At 36.4% G+C, this 18,409-nt stretch overlaps 1 protein-coding gene across 2 annotated transcripts in view; it reads right to left on the reverse strand.

Annotated features, from left to right (window-relative positions):
- Window positions 1-18,409, reverse strand: part of GOLGA5 (golgin A5) — a 29,907-nt gene that overhangs the window by 8,678 nt on the left and 2,820 nt on the right. For both annotated transcript variants that reach the window (XM_036735226.1, XM_036735227.1), the window contains exons 3-8: window positions 13,698-13,925; window positions 11,365-11,584; window positions 10,686-10,809; window positions 4,618-4,821; window positions 3,741-3,911; window positions 929-1,057 (exon numbers count right to left, since the gene is read on the reverse strand). In XM_036735226.1, coding sequence (XP_036591121.1) covers window positions 929-1,057; window positions 3,741-3,911; window positions 4,618-4,821; window positions 10,686-10,809; window positions 11,365-11,584; window positions 13,698-13,925 — 1,076 coding nt within the window. The remainder of the gene's footprint in view (window positions 1-928; window positions 1,058-3,740; window positions 3,912-4,617; window positions 4,822-10,685; window positions 10,810-11,364; window positions 11,585-13,697; window positions 13,926-18,409) is intronic.

An 18,409-nucleotide genomic window follows, 5' to 3' on the forward strand; every position in this document is an offset into this window, starting at 1 on the left:
CTTACAGTGGTTTTACACTTATAATGATGTTTTACATAAAGCAAAGCTTCAAGGTAGTGGAGGCTTTTGATCCCTAAGCTCTCTAACAGTTTAAAATAAAGCATTTAATGATAATAAAAGGACTTCACATCCTATTGAGATGACTTTGTAGGTCCATAACTTACAGATGAGGAGGCTGAGCAAAGAATGCAGAACTCAACACTGAAATTATTCTTTATCTACCCAGCTTAATTAAGTGTGAGTGATCTCTCTTTGTCCCCTTATACTAACTACATGTTTCTCCTAGAATATTCTTGATTCTAAAAGGTTTTCATGAGGCATTTTTATGTCTTAATGGAAATATTTTGCCTCTTCAAATAGAAGATGTAGGCTAACATAGTGACAGATTCAGGATTACAGAGTGAAAGCTGGAAGGGGCCTCAGAGGTCACCTCCATAAAGACACATGTATTTCACAGCCAGCCACAATCTGTCCTGTCTGTCTGTCTGTTTCTTGCCGGCCCTATTTCATAGAATCACAGATTTAAAGCTAAAAAAAGACATTAGAAATCCGATCCCCTTCACTTCACAGATGAGAAAACTGAAGTCCAAGATTCTAAGCAACTTGCTTAAGGTCACAGAGATGGCAAACAGTAGAATCAGGATTTGAACCCAAGTCCTCTGACTTCAAATTCAGTATTCTTTCCACCAGAACAAACAACTGTTAAACATTCATAGAAAATATGGTCAGCTAATCAGATCAATGAAGGGCAGTTTGCTTGACAGCTTCCTATACCTACAGATTCAGTCATGACCAATACTTTAAAATCAATGTTGTCCTGGAGACTGAAGTAAACCTGACTTTAAATAAACTGCTTTGTGTGGTGGTTCCTGCACCCAACAGGGAGGTGGCAGAATGCCTTCTACAGTCTTGAGAAGACAACCCTCACCTGCTTCTGGCGTTCTAGCTCAGCTTCGACTTCCTGTCTGGCTGCCTTCTGTTCAGCCATTTGCTCTTGGAGGTCCTGCAGCCGTTCTCTTGAAGATTCAGCTTCACTTACCTGCTGACTTTCCATGTCCTAAAAAAAAAAAGTCACCAAATTAAGTTAATAACAATAGTTTATATTTACCAAATTAGTCATAATATAGCCCTGCCCCCATGGGGCTTTTATAAAACCTGAGAGTGATTTAGAATGAGTGCATACTTTTGTGACCTAATTTTGGGGGAAGCCTTCTATTCAGACTAAGATTACTTTACATCTTGCCCTGTACACCTCCCTTTGTGTCTGAGTTTCTTGGAGGGTCTGCCAAAAGAGCACAAATGCTAGCAGGGTGACTCCGAGCACCAGTCTGGCAAAAGACTGTATACCTGTTGTCTGAAGACCACCTAGCTAAATGTGGCAACATCACTAAGTTGGCTGCAGGGCCCTAATTTTTATGGTGACAGAAATCCTCAAATACCACCTACTAAAGTCATATTTGGATCAGGGGCGGGAGTACCTTTGTCCTACACTGTCACAGTAATTTAATTTCAGTTCAAAAAATATTATTCTATTAGGTGGAAAAGACAGTATTCAAACTCGGGGCTTCTAAGTCCTGTGCTGCTTTCACTCTACCACACTGCCTCCCTGAAGGTAACAGGCACATGGTAAAGCTATTTGAAAAGCACCTGGTAAAGGTGCCAGGTGTAATACCACCAAACCATCCTCCACTGCAAGCAAATGCACAGATTAATTTAAAAATATACAGAAAAAACAGTGGGTAGATAATCCAAAGGTTAAAGTTACAGAAAAGCTGATTACTAAATTCTTTAACAACAACAGTTCCCATGCATATGATATTTTAGAGTTACAAAATGCTGTCTTCGTAAGAGGTAGGGTGGCACAGTAGATAGGGTGGGCTTTGAAGCCAGAAGACCAGGAAAGTCCTGCCTCTAATTTTGGCACTGTGATCCTGGGAAGTCACTTAACTTCTCAGTGCTTCAGGCAACTCCGTAAGACTCTAAGTTGCAGAGAACAGGCTGACCCTCACTGGAAGAAGACATTTCCTCCCCTGGAGCTCCAATACCAATGAAGTCACAGAAATCTCTAACATCTGTCCCCTTCTCTTTGTTTCATAAACGAGACCCTAGTTTGGGGCCTCTTTACTACTTTTCCATTTTCTTTTATCTTCCCCTTCTTTTTGACTCCAGTCTGTTTCTTCCCTAATTTTTACTTCATAATGCTGCCAGAGTTTAGCTTCTATCAGGTATAATGTAAGCAATTTGAGGACAGAAACATTTTCTTTTAAAAACTTTAGTGAATCCCCAGTAAGCTACTAATAAAATTACAGGTGCCTGGCATTCAAGGACCTCCACAGTTTGGCTCCAATTTAACTCTTAACTACTATTTCATATAATCACAGAATTACAGCTACTCCACCACATCATTTTACAAAAGAGGTAACAGGATCAGAGAGGGTAAATGTCTTGCCCCAAAGTTACATAGTAACAGAACCAACATTTGAACTCAGGCCCTTTGATTTCAAATCCAGCGCTGCATGCACAATATCATCTTGCCTGTTAATACCACTATTCCCCTTCACACACACACACACACACCACACTCCCACCATTTCTCTGCATGTTCATTTCTCGCTTTGATAACTCTCCTCACGCTAGTTATCTCCACCTACATCATTCCTTTTTCAGCTAAACCTGTCCAAGCTCCTACCCTTTCAAGCTGCAGCTCAAATGCTACTTCATCCAAGAAGCCTTTTGCAATCTTGTTCAGTGATGACTTATCCTTTCTGTGAATTTCATATCCTTTATTCCACTTTCATATTAAACTTTGGAGCTCTTCCTAGACATTTCATCTCCTTTACTAGACTATAAGATCCAATGAGGAGATGGACCATGTTTTTATTCCTCTTTTTCTGCATAGTAGCTTGCTAGCACCAAATGTTCAAACAACTGCTGAAGGTAGACTGTTAGCCCCCAGCTGACTACATTTATAAAGACTTTTAAAAATAAGCTACAGCATTTTCAAAAACCTACTGAAAATGCATACTCAGGATGAGTAAGAGATATATACAATACTGTATTCAGAGTAACCTATAGCCCAGGCTATTAAAAAAAAAAACATGTAGCACATAAAGGATAGCTAATATTATCCACTGTAATCCTACATTTTTGGTCTCTGAAGTCACCATGGACACCACTGTATTAATGACTAGATGTGACTGCTCATTTTTAGAAAGGCCACACATTTCAGAGGTTCTAGAATGGTAATTCCATATGTAATTTCTTTAAAAAAATTTATTTGAGCTTCTGACATGTTAAAGTGATATTATCAACATCTAAAGGCATTTGGTTAAAATCAGAGTTTAGCAAGAGGAATAGTTCTATGCAAATGAAAAACAATCATTCTCATACCCTAAAACCATTCTGAAGACTACTCAAATGGTATAAAGATCTTCCAGTTTTAGAGGAACTTCATCTCTCCTCCAAAAAAGTGCTGGCTAAAAATACATGTATTTTTATTTATTTTTTTAAAAATACATGTATTTTTAAAACCCAAAGTTTTGTGGTTGTTCTATTACTCTAGTCAGTTAGTGAACACAAAATGTGTACAGGGTTAATTTCTGCACAGAAACTCATGTGTCACCATGAACTTCAGAGAGACTAGCTCATGAATGCTCTTGTCCCAGCCTATGTGTCATCATTCATTGATCTTGCCAACTTTTACTAGTTTCCTCATGGCAGCAGGTGGTTCTAAGGTGTACCTGTAGCTCAGTTCTAAGCTGCTGTAGCTGGCCCATCAATTTTTGCATTTCTTCTCTCTGCATCTCTTTCTCATGCCGAAGGTCTTCCAATTCCATAGTACTTGCAGTATGGCTATCTAGACCTTCAAAACCAGAACCTTCTTTCAAGCTGCTAATCAATTTTTCCTTTGACTAAAAAGGGAAAAAAGAAAGAATGATTAAATGTGCAAAAGAGATTTATTATTACCAAAATCGAAGTGATAAAAATGAAGAATTTTTATCTTGCATATGAATCATATCCAAAGTTTTTTTATCATGGAAAGTTTATATATTCCTAATTTATACCAATAACAATAGTAGAAATTTGACACGGCACAATCTTTGAGAGTTCATGGCAAGGAACTAAAGAAAAACGAACGATTCTAATTGTTCTGGCACTTCTAGTGATAAACTCCTAAGATGACTCTTACTAATTTTCACAATGAGTCATACTATACAGCAAAGCTCTAGAAGACCACATAAACATAAACTATGTATAAATTGCACATTATTTTTTAATAAGATGTGGTAATAACAAACTAGTATTTATGTAACTCATTAAGGATGGCAAATATTGATCTATGCATATGATTCTCATTAAAAAGCCTGTGAAGTAAATTAATCCTGTTTTACAGAAGAGGAAACTGAGGCTCAAAGAAGATAAGTGACTTACTAAGGGATCACATAGTTGGTGTCAAGGCAGGATTTGAACCAAAAGCTTCTAGATTCCAATTCTAGCACTTCTATTAAACTTCAAAGCAAAATCCACCACTGCCTCAGTAAATAATGTTACATAAATGGTTTCAGAGTTAATTTTCTGGAACATGTGGACAGCAAAAAGTATAAATCTTATGCTCACCTGAAGTATGCGAGAAGCTTTTTGTTTGTAGTCAGTCAGTTCTTGTTTAAGGGATTCAACACTGGTCTTGGACATTTTGACTTGCTGCTGCAATTCATCAGCTCTCTTCTTTTCATCCATGTATTTTTTTTCTGCTGTGGTGACTGCTTCTGCCAAACTCTGATGTTCCATTTCTACTTTACTGAGGCGAGCAGCAAACTCACTCTGAAAAAAATGTTCATACAATCATTACTCTATCATTTCGCTTTGATTCTGCACATATTTAAGAATCTACACATATTTACTAGCTCAGTACTTAGTACAACAGACAAAATATAAAAATGGGTAAACAGCTGCTCATTAATAATTTAATAATAATTTAAAGATTGCAGAATTTACAGTTGATGGTATTCCAGAATGCTTAATATAAGAATAATGTAATCCTTAAAAATGGAAAAGTCCTTTTCTTGTATAATGGATAACTTTTAAAAATTTAATCCTAATTAGGAAGACATTTTGAAATAATCTTTAAATATAAGGAACACTTTTAAAACAAATCCTGGAGTGGCAGAACCCACAAACGGACAGGGTAAAACAATTTTCCAGCCCAAGACAACTTAAAAGTTTGGCAACAGCAGTCTGTCATACCAGAATGAGAGTGGATCACAGTCTACTGCAGGCTATGCCAGCACAGACCAGGCCCCAGCAAACCACGAACAGGCCTTGGGATTGAATGAATCAGCAGCTGCTTCCAAAGCTCTCAGCCCACAGACAAGAGAGGGGTTAAGCAGCTGGTCAGAGGGAGATTACAGGGGTCTCTTTACTGGCAGTACGGGCAGGACTCTATTGATTTGCCTATACTCAGATCCAGGTCGCTGTCCTCAGTGGCAGTCCCAGGGCAAGTAGGAACACTAGCATTATCAGAGTTTGCAGCCGCAGTGAACAGGGGACGACCCTCATCACAGTTCCAGGGGAGAAAAGAGTGCTTGTGGTTGCTCATAGACTAGACCACTGGCCAGGATGGTAAACACACCTCTCCTTCTATCACACCACCTTGGAAAAACTGAAAACTCAGAGGTCTCTAGAAGTATCTTTGAAAATAGCTGCATAAAATCCCTGAAGCTTGGGACAGTGTGCCCTCCACCCTGGAAGCACAGCCCCACTTTAACAAAGAGTTAAAAGACAAGAAACAAGCTGGGAAAATAACCAGAAAAAAATTCTGACTATAGAAAGTTACCATGGTGACAAGGAAGATCAAAATACACTCAGAAAAAGAGAGCAAAGTCAAAACTCTTACATCCAAAGCCTCTAAGAAAAATATGAATTGGTCTCATGGCATAGAAGAGCTCAAAAAGCATTTTAAAAATCAAGTAAGAGAGTTAGAGGAAAAATTGGGAAAAGAAATGAGAGTAATGAAAGAAAATCATGAAAAGAGCCAACAGCTTGGTAAAGGAGGCACAAAAAAATACTGAAGAAAATAACACCTTAAAAAACAGAACAGGCTAAATGGTAAAAGAGGTACAAAAATCTAATGAGCAGAAGAACACCTTGAAAAGTAGAACTGGCCAAATGGAAAAAGATCTAGAAAAACTCACTGATGAGAAGAAAGCAGAACTGCCCAAATAGAAAAAGAGGCCCAAAACCTCACTGAGGAAAATAATTCCTTAAAAATTAGAATTGAGCAAGTGGAAGCTGACTCTATGAGACATCAAAAACAATAAAACAAACCAAAAGAAGGAAAAAATAGAAGACAATGTGAAATATCTTATTAAAGAAACAACTGACCTGGCAAATAGATCCAGGAGAGATAATTCAAAAATTATTGGGCTTCCTGAAAGCCATTATCAAAAAAAGAGCCTAGACATCATCTTTCAAGAAATTATCAAGCAAAACTTCCCTGATATTCTAGGACCAAAGGGTAAAATAGAAATTAAAAGAATCCACTGATCACCTCCTGAAAGAGATCCCCCAAAAGAAAACTCCCAGGAATGTTATAGTCAAATTCCAAAGCTCCCAGGTCAAGGAGAAAATACTGCAAGCATCCAGAAAGAAATAATTCAAATACCATGCAGCCACAATCAAGATAATGCAAGATTTAGCAGCTTCTACATTAAAGGACTGGAGGGCCTGGAATATGATATTCCAGAGGACAAAAGAGCTAGGATTACAACCAAGAATGACCTACCAAGCAAAAATGAGTATAATCCTTTGGGGGAAAAAAAATGGACATTCAATGAAACAGAGGACTTTCAATCATTCCTGATGAAAAGACCAGAGCTGAATAGAAAATCTGACTTCCAAATACAAGACTCAAGAGAAGCATAAAAAGGTAAACAGGAAAGGGAACTCATAAGGGACTTAATAAAGTTAAACTGTTTATATTCCTGGGAAGATGATACTTGTAGCTCATAAGGATTTTCTCATTATTAGGACAGTTAGAAGGAGTATATATAGACAGAGGACAAAGGTATGAGTTTGATACAATAGGATATCTTTAAAAATAAAATTAAGGGGTGAAAAAAAGGAATACATTGGGAGAAAGGAAAACTGAGAGGCAGTATGTGTAAATTATCTCACATAAAAGAGGCAAGAAAGAGCTATTAAAGCAGATGGGAAGAAGAAGGTGGCAGGAACATTTGAACCTTACTCTCATCGGTGATGGCTCAAAAAGGGAATAACACACACACTCAATTGGGTATAGAAATCTATGTTACCCTACAGCAGAGCTTCTTCAACTGTGGATTGCAACCAGAAGCACTAAAGGGATTGAGAGTAGAAAATGTTTAAGAAGCCCCACCCTAAAGGAAAGTGGGAAAGAGGATAAGAGAAGGGAGTGGTGGATAGAAGGGAAGGTGGCTTGGAAGAAGCAAAACACTTTTGAGGAGGGAGAGGGTGAAAGCAGAGAGAGAACAGAATAAACAGGGGGGAAACAGGATGGAGGGAAATACAGTTAGCAATAATCACCATGAAAAAATTTTTGAAGCAAGTTTCTCTGATAAAGTCCTCATCTCTCAAATATGAGTCATTCCCCAACTGACAAATGATCAAAAAATATCAATAGTCAGTTTTCAGATGAAGTAATTAAAGCTATCTAGAGCCATATGAAAAAATGTTCTGGAGAAATGCAAATTAAAACAATACTGAAGTACTACACCTCACACCTATTAGAATGGCTAAAAGGACAGAAAAGGAGAATGATAAATGTTGGAGGAGATGTGGGAAAACTGAGACACTAATGCACTGTTGGTGAAGATGTGAACTGATTCAACCATTATGTAGAGCAATTTGAAACTATGCCCAAATATTTATAGCAGTTCTTTTCTGGTGGCAAAGAATTGGAAATTGAGGAGATTCCCATCAACTGGGGAATGGCTGAAGAATATGTGGTATATGATTGTAATGAAATATTATTGTGATATAAGAAATGATGAGCTAGATGCTCTCAGAAAAACCAACTGAGAGACTTACGTGAACTGATGCAAAGTGAAATGAATAGAATCAGGAGAACATTGTACACAGTAACAACACTATAAGATTATCAACTGTGAATGACTTAGCTATTCTCAGCAATACAATGATCCAAGACAACTCTTTAGGACTTATCATGAAAAAAGCTATCCATCCCCAGAGAAAGAAGTGATGGGAGTCTGAATACAGATCGAAGCATATTTTTTTTTACTTTATTTTTTCTTTGGTTTTTCTTTTGTTCTATTTTCTTTTACAACATGACTAGTATGGAAATATATTTTGCATAATTACAAATGTATAACCTATATCAAATTGCTTGCCTTCTCAATGAGGGGAGGGAAGGAGAGAATTTGGAACTCAATTTAAAAATGAATGTTGAAAACTGTTTTTACATGTAATTAGGGAAAAATAAAATATTAAATTAAAAATAAATAATAAAAACTTATTAAAACACACACACACACACACACACACACACACACACACACACACACTCTTTAAAATTGCCTAGCAGGATACTGACAGATTTGAGGGCCCAATCACTTTTTTTTTGGAGGGGGGAAGGCAGGGCAATTGGGGTTAAGTGACTTGCCCAAGGTCACATAGCTAGTGTGTTGAGTGTCTGAAGCTGGATTTGAATTCAGGTCCTCCTGACTCCAGGGCCGGTGCTCTACTCACTGCGCCACCTAGCTGCCCCCACTTTTTTTTTAAGTTAGCTGTTATGAATGCAGAGTCACTCACCACACACACCAGAGCAAATAGAATTACTTGAGAAAAACTATTTTGTCAAAGCACATGAAACCAAGACATAATATCACATTCATAGACAGGCAGAAGCAAATTTAGAAATTCTAAACCTGACCCCAAAGCTAAACATTTGATTAAGGGGGAAGAGGAGTACTTTATAAATATGTTAATAACATTAATTTATGAAGAAATTAGAGAAGCAAGGAATAAATTACCTTTCAGATCTATGAATGAGGAAAAGTTCATGACTAAATTAGGGATTAGAAAGGATCACAGAAGTTAAAATGGACAACTTTGACGGCATAAAATGCTTAAGTTTTTGCACAAAAAAAATCAATGTAGTTAGTACTAGAAGAGAAGTAGATAAATGGGAAAAACTCTTTACAACAAGCTTCTCTCATAAAAGTCTAATTTCTAAGATATACAATGAATTAATTCAAATTTAGAAGAATAAAAGTCATTTCCCAATTGATAAATATTAAAAGAATATGAAGAGGCAGGTTCCAGAGTAAGAAATTTAGGCTATCAATACTGATATGAAAAATTCTCCAAATCACAAATTAAAGTAACTTTGAGGTTCTACCTCAAAACTATCATATTGGCAAAATCAGACTTGTTAAACCATAACTTGCAGCCTGGAGGCAAAACTCTCTAAATGGCAGATCCAGATTAAAATGTAACTAGGAAATATTTAACACAATAAAAATACAACATGAATAATGTTAATTTGTGGTTTTCTAAGTCAATACGTAGTTGCAGAGATCTATTTCTATTTAAGTTTGACACCGATGGGAAAAAATGGGAGGAAAAATGTAAGATGTCAAATGCTGGAGGCACTGTGGGAAAGCAGACACTGTTGGTGAAGCTGTGAAAGGTTATTAAAAGTTATTAAACTGTACACATCCTTTAATCCAGCAGTACTACTACTAGCACTTCCCAAAAGATAACACAAAGAGGAAAAGGACTCATACATACAAAAATATTTATAGTAGCTCTTTTTGTGGTGACAAAGAACTACAAACTAAGAAGATACTTATCAGTTAGTTGGGAGAAAGCACGACAAATTAGAGCATATGGATGTGCTATAATATTATGCTATAAGAAATGAAGGAACAGTTTCAGAGAAACCTGGGAAGACTTGTATGAACTGATGCAGAATGAAGTGAGCAGAATCAGGGTAAGAATTTATACAATAATAACAATACTGTAAAAACAAACGACTTTGAAAAACTTAAGAACATGGATCAACAGAATGATCAACCACAATTCCCAAGGACTCACTATGTACCTACTGAGAGGAGATGGACTCAGTGCAGATTAAGACATATTTTTCTGGATATGGCCAATGAGGGGATTTATTTTGCTTGATTACGCATATTTATTGCAAAGTTTTGGTTTTTTCTTTCATTATTTTTCAAGAGGGAGAGGTAGGCTGGAAGTTTTCATTAATTGAAAAAAAAATTAAATTTAAAAATAGTCCAAGAAATACACAATTTATCAAATCTGAAAAAAAAAATCACATGGTCTCCAAACATGAATTCTGATAACTTCAGAATAAGCTAATTTTTGTAATTCTAAAGTTAGCAACAATAAATTCAAAAATTAAGAGAATTAGCAGCAAATGTTTGTGAAACAGTGGACCCTCACTATTTATGCATATTACATATACATTATATACATATATGCCACTGTATAACTTTAACAAGACTGAAGTAAAAATGTCCCATTTGTCATTCTAAAAATGTTAAAGTCTGGTTTATTTGCCTAAAGAAACAAGGTATTTCTTGAAATGCTGTGCTGTGTAGGTATTAAAAAGATACATATACAAACAGAATGAAATGATAGTGGAAAAATAATTCCCTTGCCATTCTAACCTGCATCTGCTTGTAACCATCCTGCTCCCGCTTCAAGGCAGCCTCAGCATCATGCAGTCTTTCTTGGAGAGTTTGCAGAGCTTTATTTTGCATACTGTTCCCTTCACTGTGATCTTGCAGCAGTCTAAAAGAAAGTAGCCATTTATTCATTCAACAAACATTTATTAAGCATCTGTGTGCAAAGCATGTTACTTTACATGAGTGGCTATCAAAATACTGAATTAAGTCATTTAAGTGATTAAGTAGCCAATTTTAAAAGTGTCTCCTTACACGTCAACCCATGACTAAAAGATGGTTTGACTAGATTTTATGTTGAAATATTCTCCTTTTGTTGGTATCCAACAGCCATTTTAATGCATTAGAATATAAGCACTCATCAAGTTTGTAATTGTGTTACAGTAATATTCTTATATTGGAAGATTTTCCGTACCTAGGATAACTTGATTGCTTTTACTTCTTAGATAAGGACTGTTTGGTTTTTGTTTTTTTTTTTTAAACCAAATTATTTCCAGGTTCGAAACCTGCTTACTAAAGTAAATACACATTTTCGACATTGAGAATAAAACAAAATTTCCCTCTTTGGGACATTCATAGCTTGTATTTAACTAAAATGGAAGATTTCTGGAAAATTTTTACATTATCCTTTGAACGATCTCATCTCCAGCAATTTGAAAGCTACCGTGATTTTTCACTCTGTAGTGCTTCTAAAGCTTCAGTTCGAGTATTCAGCAGGTGATCAGCTTCCTGTAATCTCACTTTCAGCACAGCCAGCTGGGAATCCTTTGCGCCTATTGCTTCAGTCAGATCATCAACTTGAGCTCGAAGTTCTCGAACTACCTTATCATTCTTAGAATGGTCTACATTCCATTTCTCCACCCTTGCTCGTGCCTGGTTTAATTCTATGAAAGAAAATATTTAACCATGATGGATCACCTTCCTATAGTGCACACACATTATCATTTGAATTTATAACCTCCAGAAATTTGAGGACTGTGAGGCAAGTAGTAAGATTTTATCCCCATTTTATAAATGGGGAAACTGAGGCTCAGAGGTTATCCTGGATTCTAGCCCAGATCTTGTCATATATTTTGTCTATATCTTCTAATATATTTAGCCTTTTTTCTTCTAAGCTACCTGTGCAGAGATAAGGAATATGAGTTCCTCCACTATTCATTTAACATATACTCATTACCAAAATCAGTGTATTTAAGAAGTATTTTTAAATTAGTTGCCTTAATCTTTTTATCTCATCAGACCCATTTCCTTAGCTCTACCATTCACATTTATAAACAAAACTATTGACAAGAAAAGGACAAGGAACTAGGTGCCCTGTCTCAATACCTAGTTCCTTTCCAGCGGTCACCAAGCATCTAGAAGTCAAAGTCAGGACATGGCAGAGAGCTAAGCAGAAAACTGACAAATGGATTTTTCATTCTCTACTGGAGCCAGAGGAAAAGAGTTCCAGCCATATCTCAAACAGATAAAAATATTTAAGTCCCTCAAAAAAAAAAAAAAAGGTAACACAACACAGAACGGGTCTACTTCAGAATATTTTTTCAAGAAATGATGCTAGATTTCTAGCCAGGGAAGCATGAAGCTCAGCCCTTAGAGAAAACTGTACTGGAGCTTCCTTCCCATTACCTTCTAACAACAACAGTTACTACACCTTGGCTCTCAAATTCTTCTGCAACGTGATGATGTATAAGATTCATAGGAGTCAGTGTATATATGGCTTTCCTGGCCCTGCTTAATTCACTTTGACAATGACTACAACAATATAAATGGTAAGCACAAACAAAAAATGGATGTGCAAAGTTAGACAGAACAAGCCTGGCCCAAAGAAAAGACATAGAGAGGAAATTTTCCCCTCCTCCTTTGCAGAGGTGAGGAGCCCAGGGGTGGGGAACATTGCATAAAATGTCAGCATTTTCTGACACATTGATAGATTTTGCTGAATTTTTCTCTTCTTCCTTTTTTTTTTTTCCAAATACACTGTTCTAAGGGATGGTTTTCTGGGAATAGAAGGGGACGGAATAAAGAGGGAAATCTAGGTAATGTAAAAAGAAAAAATATTGATAAAAGCCCATTTTTTAAAGGACTCAAAAGAAAGACGTACAACTATTTCCACATACGAATAATCTTGGCTGGCAAACTTTTAAAATATACTTCTTGCCTCACCCTTCTTGGTTTTATATTATGTTTGCATTCCCATGAACTATTTTACCTAGGTCACCTGCAATGATACTTACTAACTATCCCTTTATCAGCCTCAAGATGGACAGGGATTGTCTCTTCTCCTTTCTCTCTTTCACCTCAGATAACCCAATCACATTTGTGACCATTCCTATCACTTCCAGGGCCTCACCTTATGGTTATTTTAGGTTTTCTTCTGAGGCCTATTTATTTTCTCACAAGGAGTACAAGGCTCACTCTTCAGTCATACAGGGTGGCAGGGATTGTATTGGGAGCAAGGGATAAAAGATCAGCAGCCTGAATGGGCACTGCTACCCCAGAAATCTAAAAAGATCTCTAATAAAGGCCTCTAATAGATTGAACAGACTCTCTATGGAGAATTTATGGAAAGACATGCATGACATGACATAAGACAAAGTAGCAGAGAGGGACTGCAGCCTGGGCCAAGGAGGAAGTAGCCCACATTGGTAAGCAATAATACCAGTCTTGAGATACTCGTGCAGCAAGGTTGATCTTCTAATGTTTTCTATTTAATCACATTTTTGCACATTAGTACATCACTTACTCTAAGATTTTTAAATGAACTAGCTTAAAAATTCAATGACTCTGTATTTGGATGTGCAGTAGTTAAAAGGAGAAATTATTTTTTTCATTATTTTCTTACCAGTCTCATCCACGCTCACAGGGAAACATGCTCCATCTTAAAAATTATGTTTACGTTTTAGCTGTAGAATCATTTTTGACATATGTAATATAGATGGAAATCAAAGTAATTTTCTGATTTAGGGTGTAAAACTTATTAACTACGAAATTTTCTACCTTCTTGTGTTTCCTTGGATCTTTGAATTAATGACGCCATTTCCTGATTTAAAGATTGAACTTCATTCCTTAGTAGCTGATTCTCCAATCGAAGATTCGACAATTCCTGGGACCTGCCATCATCATTAGCAGAAAGGCTTCGATCGCTAGATCTGGCACTCAGAGATATATTTTCCTTTGCAGCATCCACTTGAGCTCCTACTCCAGAATCTGAACTGTCAGAGGTTTCTGTGAAAAGGGGGGAAAAGTACTTATAACTTCGCCATATGCATTAAAACTACATGTTTTCATGTTTTTCATACCACTATAGGTATCATGAAAAGCAAACTTGAAATTCAGCAAGAAATTTCACTTTGAAGGACACATTCACTTCCACAAATGGGGCTTAAGGAGCCTCAAATGTTTTAAGGACCAAAATACGCATGGTGATAGGGAACAGAAAAAAGATCATGAATTTGGAAATCAAAGAAGCAGGAACAAGTATCTAAGGGCATATGCTTAAGCAAGGAAGTCAGAATATAATGAAAAGATCACTAGCCTTGGAGTCAGATTACGGTTTTGATTCCTGGCTCTGCCAACTGTAGGCTGTAAATTTTTACAACCTTCGGGAAACCACTCACTTGGTGCTTTTCTGACTTTGGTTTGAACCTCAGTTTGGCTTCTTCTCTACTAGTTGTTTTCTTGGATGTCTCCAGGGCTCAGTTCCCTCAACCACAAAATGGGCAGGTTGGATCAGACGCTTGCTAAGGTCTCTTTCAATTCTAACATCTATGGTATATGTACCGAATGAGGAAATTACAGGATGGTGAGGATCAAATAGATACTATATACAAAAAAAAAAGCTTTGTAATCTATGAAGTACCATAACATCTGGGGCACTTTTATTGTGGAAATAGGGCAAGAACTTGAAATTATTAAGACTTAAAAAAATGGCCATGAAGTCCAAGAAAAGTAAATTCCTCCTCTCCCCACACAACAGTCTTAAAACAAAAAACTAATCCTAAAAGAAAGTTCAATTTTGAAATGGGGTCAGTGAAATTGATTCAGAAACAAAACTAAATCCTTGAAACTAAGATAATTTACTAAGAAAGAATGAAAGAAACACTGATCCACACAAGTTGGCTTTTATTTGTTCCAAGACAATGTTAAGTGTGGAATGGACCCCAGTGGACAGAGCATTGAACTTAAGAGACAGGAAGACCCAAATTTGAATCCTACCTCAAACACTTTCTAACTGTGTAACTCTGGACAAGTCACCTAACCTTTCAGCTTCGGTATCTCAACTGTAAAATGAAGATGATAAAAGCAACTACAACATAGGGTTAATATTAAATACAAATATATGAAAAGTGCTTTGCAAAAGGTGTTATTATGTATTAAATTGCTATATGTTAGCTACTTATTATGATAGCTATTAGTTGGGTGGATCATTATCTAGCCTAATCTCATTTTTACAGATGAGAAAATTGAGGCCGATCCAGGTCCAGAAGTTAGTTCTTCTGTTGAGAGTACTCTTTCCAGTACATTACAATGAATTTATATTTAGTATAAATACAGAATTTCACATTTATCACATGAAAAAAGAAACCATGTTTTTTGGGGGATTAAGTTAGGAATATTTTATGCCTTTAAACTGACTAAAACACTAAATTTTAAGACAACAGTCTAAATCAGGATCTTCACATAAGAGCATACAGCAACTGAGTTTTTCAAAATGTCAGTCATTAAATATGACATATGTGAGTGTCATAGGAAGAATTAAGTAGACAGTTGGTGGCCCAGTGAATAGAGATCTGGGCCTGTAGTCAAGAAGTTCAAACCAAACTTAGGCACTTACTGTGTGAACCTGGGCAAGTCCTCAACTGCAAAACAGGCATCATAGTAGCACCTACTTCGCAGGGTTGTTGTGAGGATCAGATATTTGTAAAAGCGCCCAGCACATAGTAATCACTATAGAAATGCTTGTCCCCTTCCTTTATAGCCTTTTAAAATACACTTAAGAGCAGAACCAGGAGAATATTGCACATAGTAACAGCAATACTGTGCGATGATCAATTATGATAGAGTTAGCTCTTCTCAGCAATACAATGATCCAAGACCACTCCAAAAGATTTGTTCTGAAAAATGCTATCTACATCCAGAAGAGAATTTTGGAGTCTGGATACTATTTTCAATTTTTTGTTTTTCTTTCTCATGGTTTTCCCCTTTTGTTCTGATTTTTCTTTCACAACATGACTAATGTAGAAGTTTGTTTAACATGATTGCACATGTATAACCTATATCAGATTGTTTGCTGTCTTGGGGAAGGGACAGGAGAGGGAGGAAGAAAAATTTGGAGCTCAAAATCTTATAAAAATGAACGCTGAAAACTATCTTTACATGTAATTAGAAAAAACAAAATACTATTAAGTGGGGGAAAATATACTTAAGTATAAAGCTTTAAAAAATTACAGGAGCTGAAAAAACTTTCAGATCATAATGTAGACAGATGCCAAAGGTTTAACATTAGAACCAGGCATCATGCTGTACTATTTATCATAAAAACACAGTATTTTTCAAATTATCTCCACGTCTACTTTATGCAACAATTCAAATAAGGACATAATTTTGGCTTATCACCCACACGCTCCTGAAAAGGGTTGTAGTCTTGCCGAACAGTTAATACCATTGCCGTAGACAGAGCTACTTGGCAGAAAATCACAGTAGGACACTTAGCAACATTTTTTATAACCTGATCTATGATTTCACTGGGACTTCCTGTGAGGAAACCCCCTCTACCAAAGCTTATCAGCAACTGCTCTACAGTTTGTACTCTTTAAGAATTGTCTGAGGCACTTCCACTTTAAGTGGGTTGGCCAGGGCCACTTCACTTGGTCAGTATGTATCTGAATCAGGAATCCAATCCAGGGATGCCTCACTAAGGGCAACACTATCCATGACTACATCATGCTGCCTCACAATCAGGTAGATAAATAGATTAAAAACTCCAAAGCAGAGACCCTTCCAACTCCTAATAGTCACATAAAAACTTTCCCAAATGTCAAGATTGAATCTTAGGTCAAAACCCAATACAAAAACTTCTGTTACAACCAAATACTTACTCAAATAAAAATAACCAAAGTCTCAATTGAGATCTGCCTTTACAGCTATATCAAACAGAAAATTTGACAGGAAAAAAACAATGGTGATACCTTACAGAAATGTTTATAATAAGATATGATCTAGAAAAAGGATGCTGATGAAAGTGAGATACATAAAAACTTTCCTTACCATTTGCACAGACCTAGTTATACAAACCTAAGAGGGTAAGATAATAAAGTTTCCATTACTAACTATTGTTATCAAAGGAAAAACTGAAAGCTATAAGCTATCACAGGCACACAAACACTGCAATCAAATTCCATGAATTAATTCTCAAACTATAAAAAAAGTTTATGACAAATAACAGTGGGCTGTCCACAATTATTTTTTTGCTGATATGTGAACGTCCTTTAAAATTCTATGCTGAGAAAATTGCTCACTTCAAATTGCAACTTTAGGCATGTTACATAGATGTTTTATTGCTATTAATGAGAGAAGGGACCATGTCATCCATTTTTTAACCTTCTCTAGGGTAGCAAGTAAAGTGCTCCACAACCCCACTTAACAGAAGTTGGCTATCACACAATCCATATTTTACCTGAATCATATGGCTTATCACAAGTATCTTTTGTAGCAAGCTTGCCACTGTGGATTACTTTCTTTATGGTGGGTCTTTTGTTCTAGTTTCATTCCTCTTTGAATGAATTTGAATTTACTGCTCTCAACTCCCATGTACAACTAAATACCAAGAACAAAATTAATGCTCACATGGCAGAACTCAGCAAATGCATCTTCATAAATGATCAATACATACCCCTGTGTGCTCAAGAATTAAAACTTTTAAAAAATTTACATCACAAGTCATTTTCAGAGTACTACTTCTTAAAAATTACTTTTCTATTTCATAATATAGTTCAAATATTAAAAGTCTTAACTGGAGGGCCTCATCGTAGCATGGAGATGACTCTGGATTTTCAAAGGCAATGCCAGTAGCAAGGAAGCTCTGGTGAGTCCTACTAAAGCTGGGAAAGTTTTGAATATGGGAATGGAGACAGACTGTATATTATCCAAAGACTAGCCCAGTTAAAGTTTGGAGATGCTTATCACTGGGTTGGCTAAAAAGTGATGAATTTTTTTGGTCATAGCAATTAGATTGTCATGTCAAGAAAGTCATAGGGGTGTTATCTTCACTGGTAGAAAGAGTACTCACACCAACAAAATTATGGAGCGCTGAAATGTGTCATATATGGATCATAGATTCTGTTCAATGACAAATCAAGGGAATAAAGGTGGTAGTATTTAAGAGAAAAAAAACCAAACCTCTACCAACTTTATTAAAAATGACTGTAATGGGCACCATCAACTGCTATGAGGAAATTCACAGCAAACTCAAGCGGCACTTTTCACTACTGTAAAGTACAAACAGCTATTTCCATTTGCTAGCCACTCCATAGTCCTCATTTTTGCAGATGGAGCAATGCAAACTCAGTTACTAGTCTTACAGATTGAAAAATCAAAGCTCTTGTTTAACTACCTTCAAATCCTTCCATCTGACTTAGAGCAGACTTTTCATATTCCCTTTTGCTTCTATTGGGTAATAAAAATGAAAATAGGAGGTTGACAAAAAAGGC

Source organism: Trichosurus vulpecula, chromosome 8, assembly GCF_011100635.1.
Source record: "Trichosurus vulpecula isolate mTriVul1 chromosome 8, mTriVul1.pri, whole genome shotgun sequence".
NCBI lineage: Eukaryota > Metazoa > Chordata > Mammalia > Diprotodontia > Phalangeridae > Trichosurus > Trichosurus vulpecula.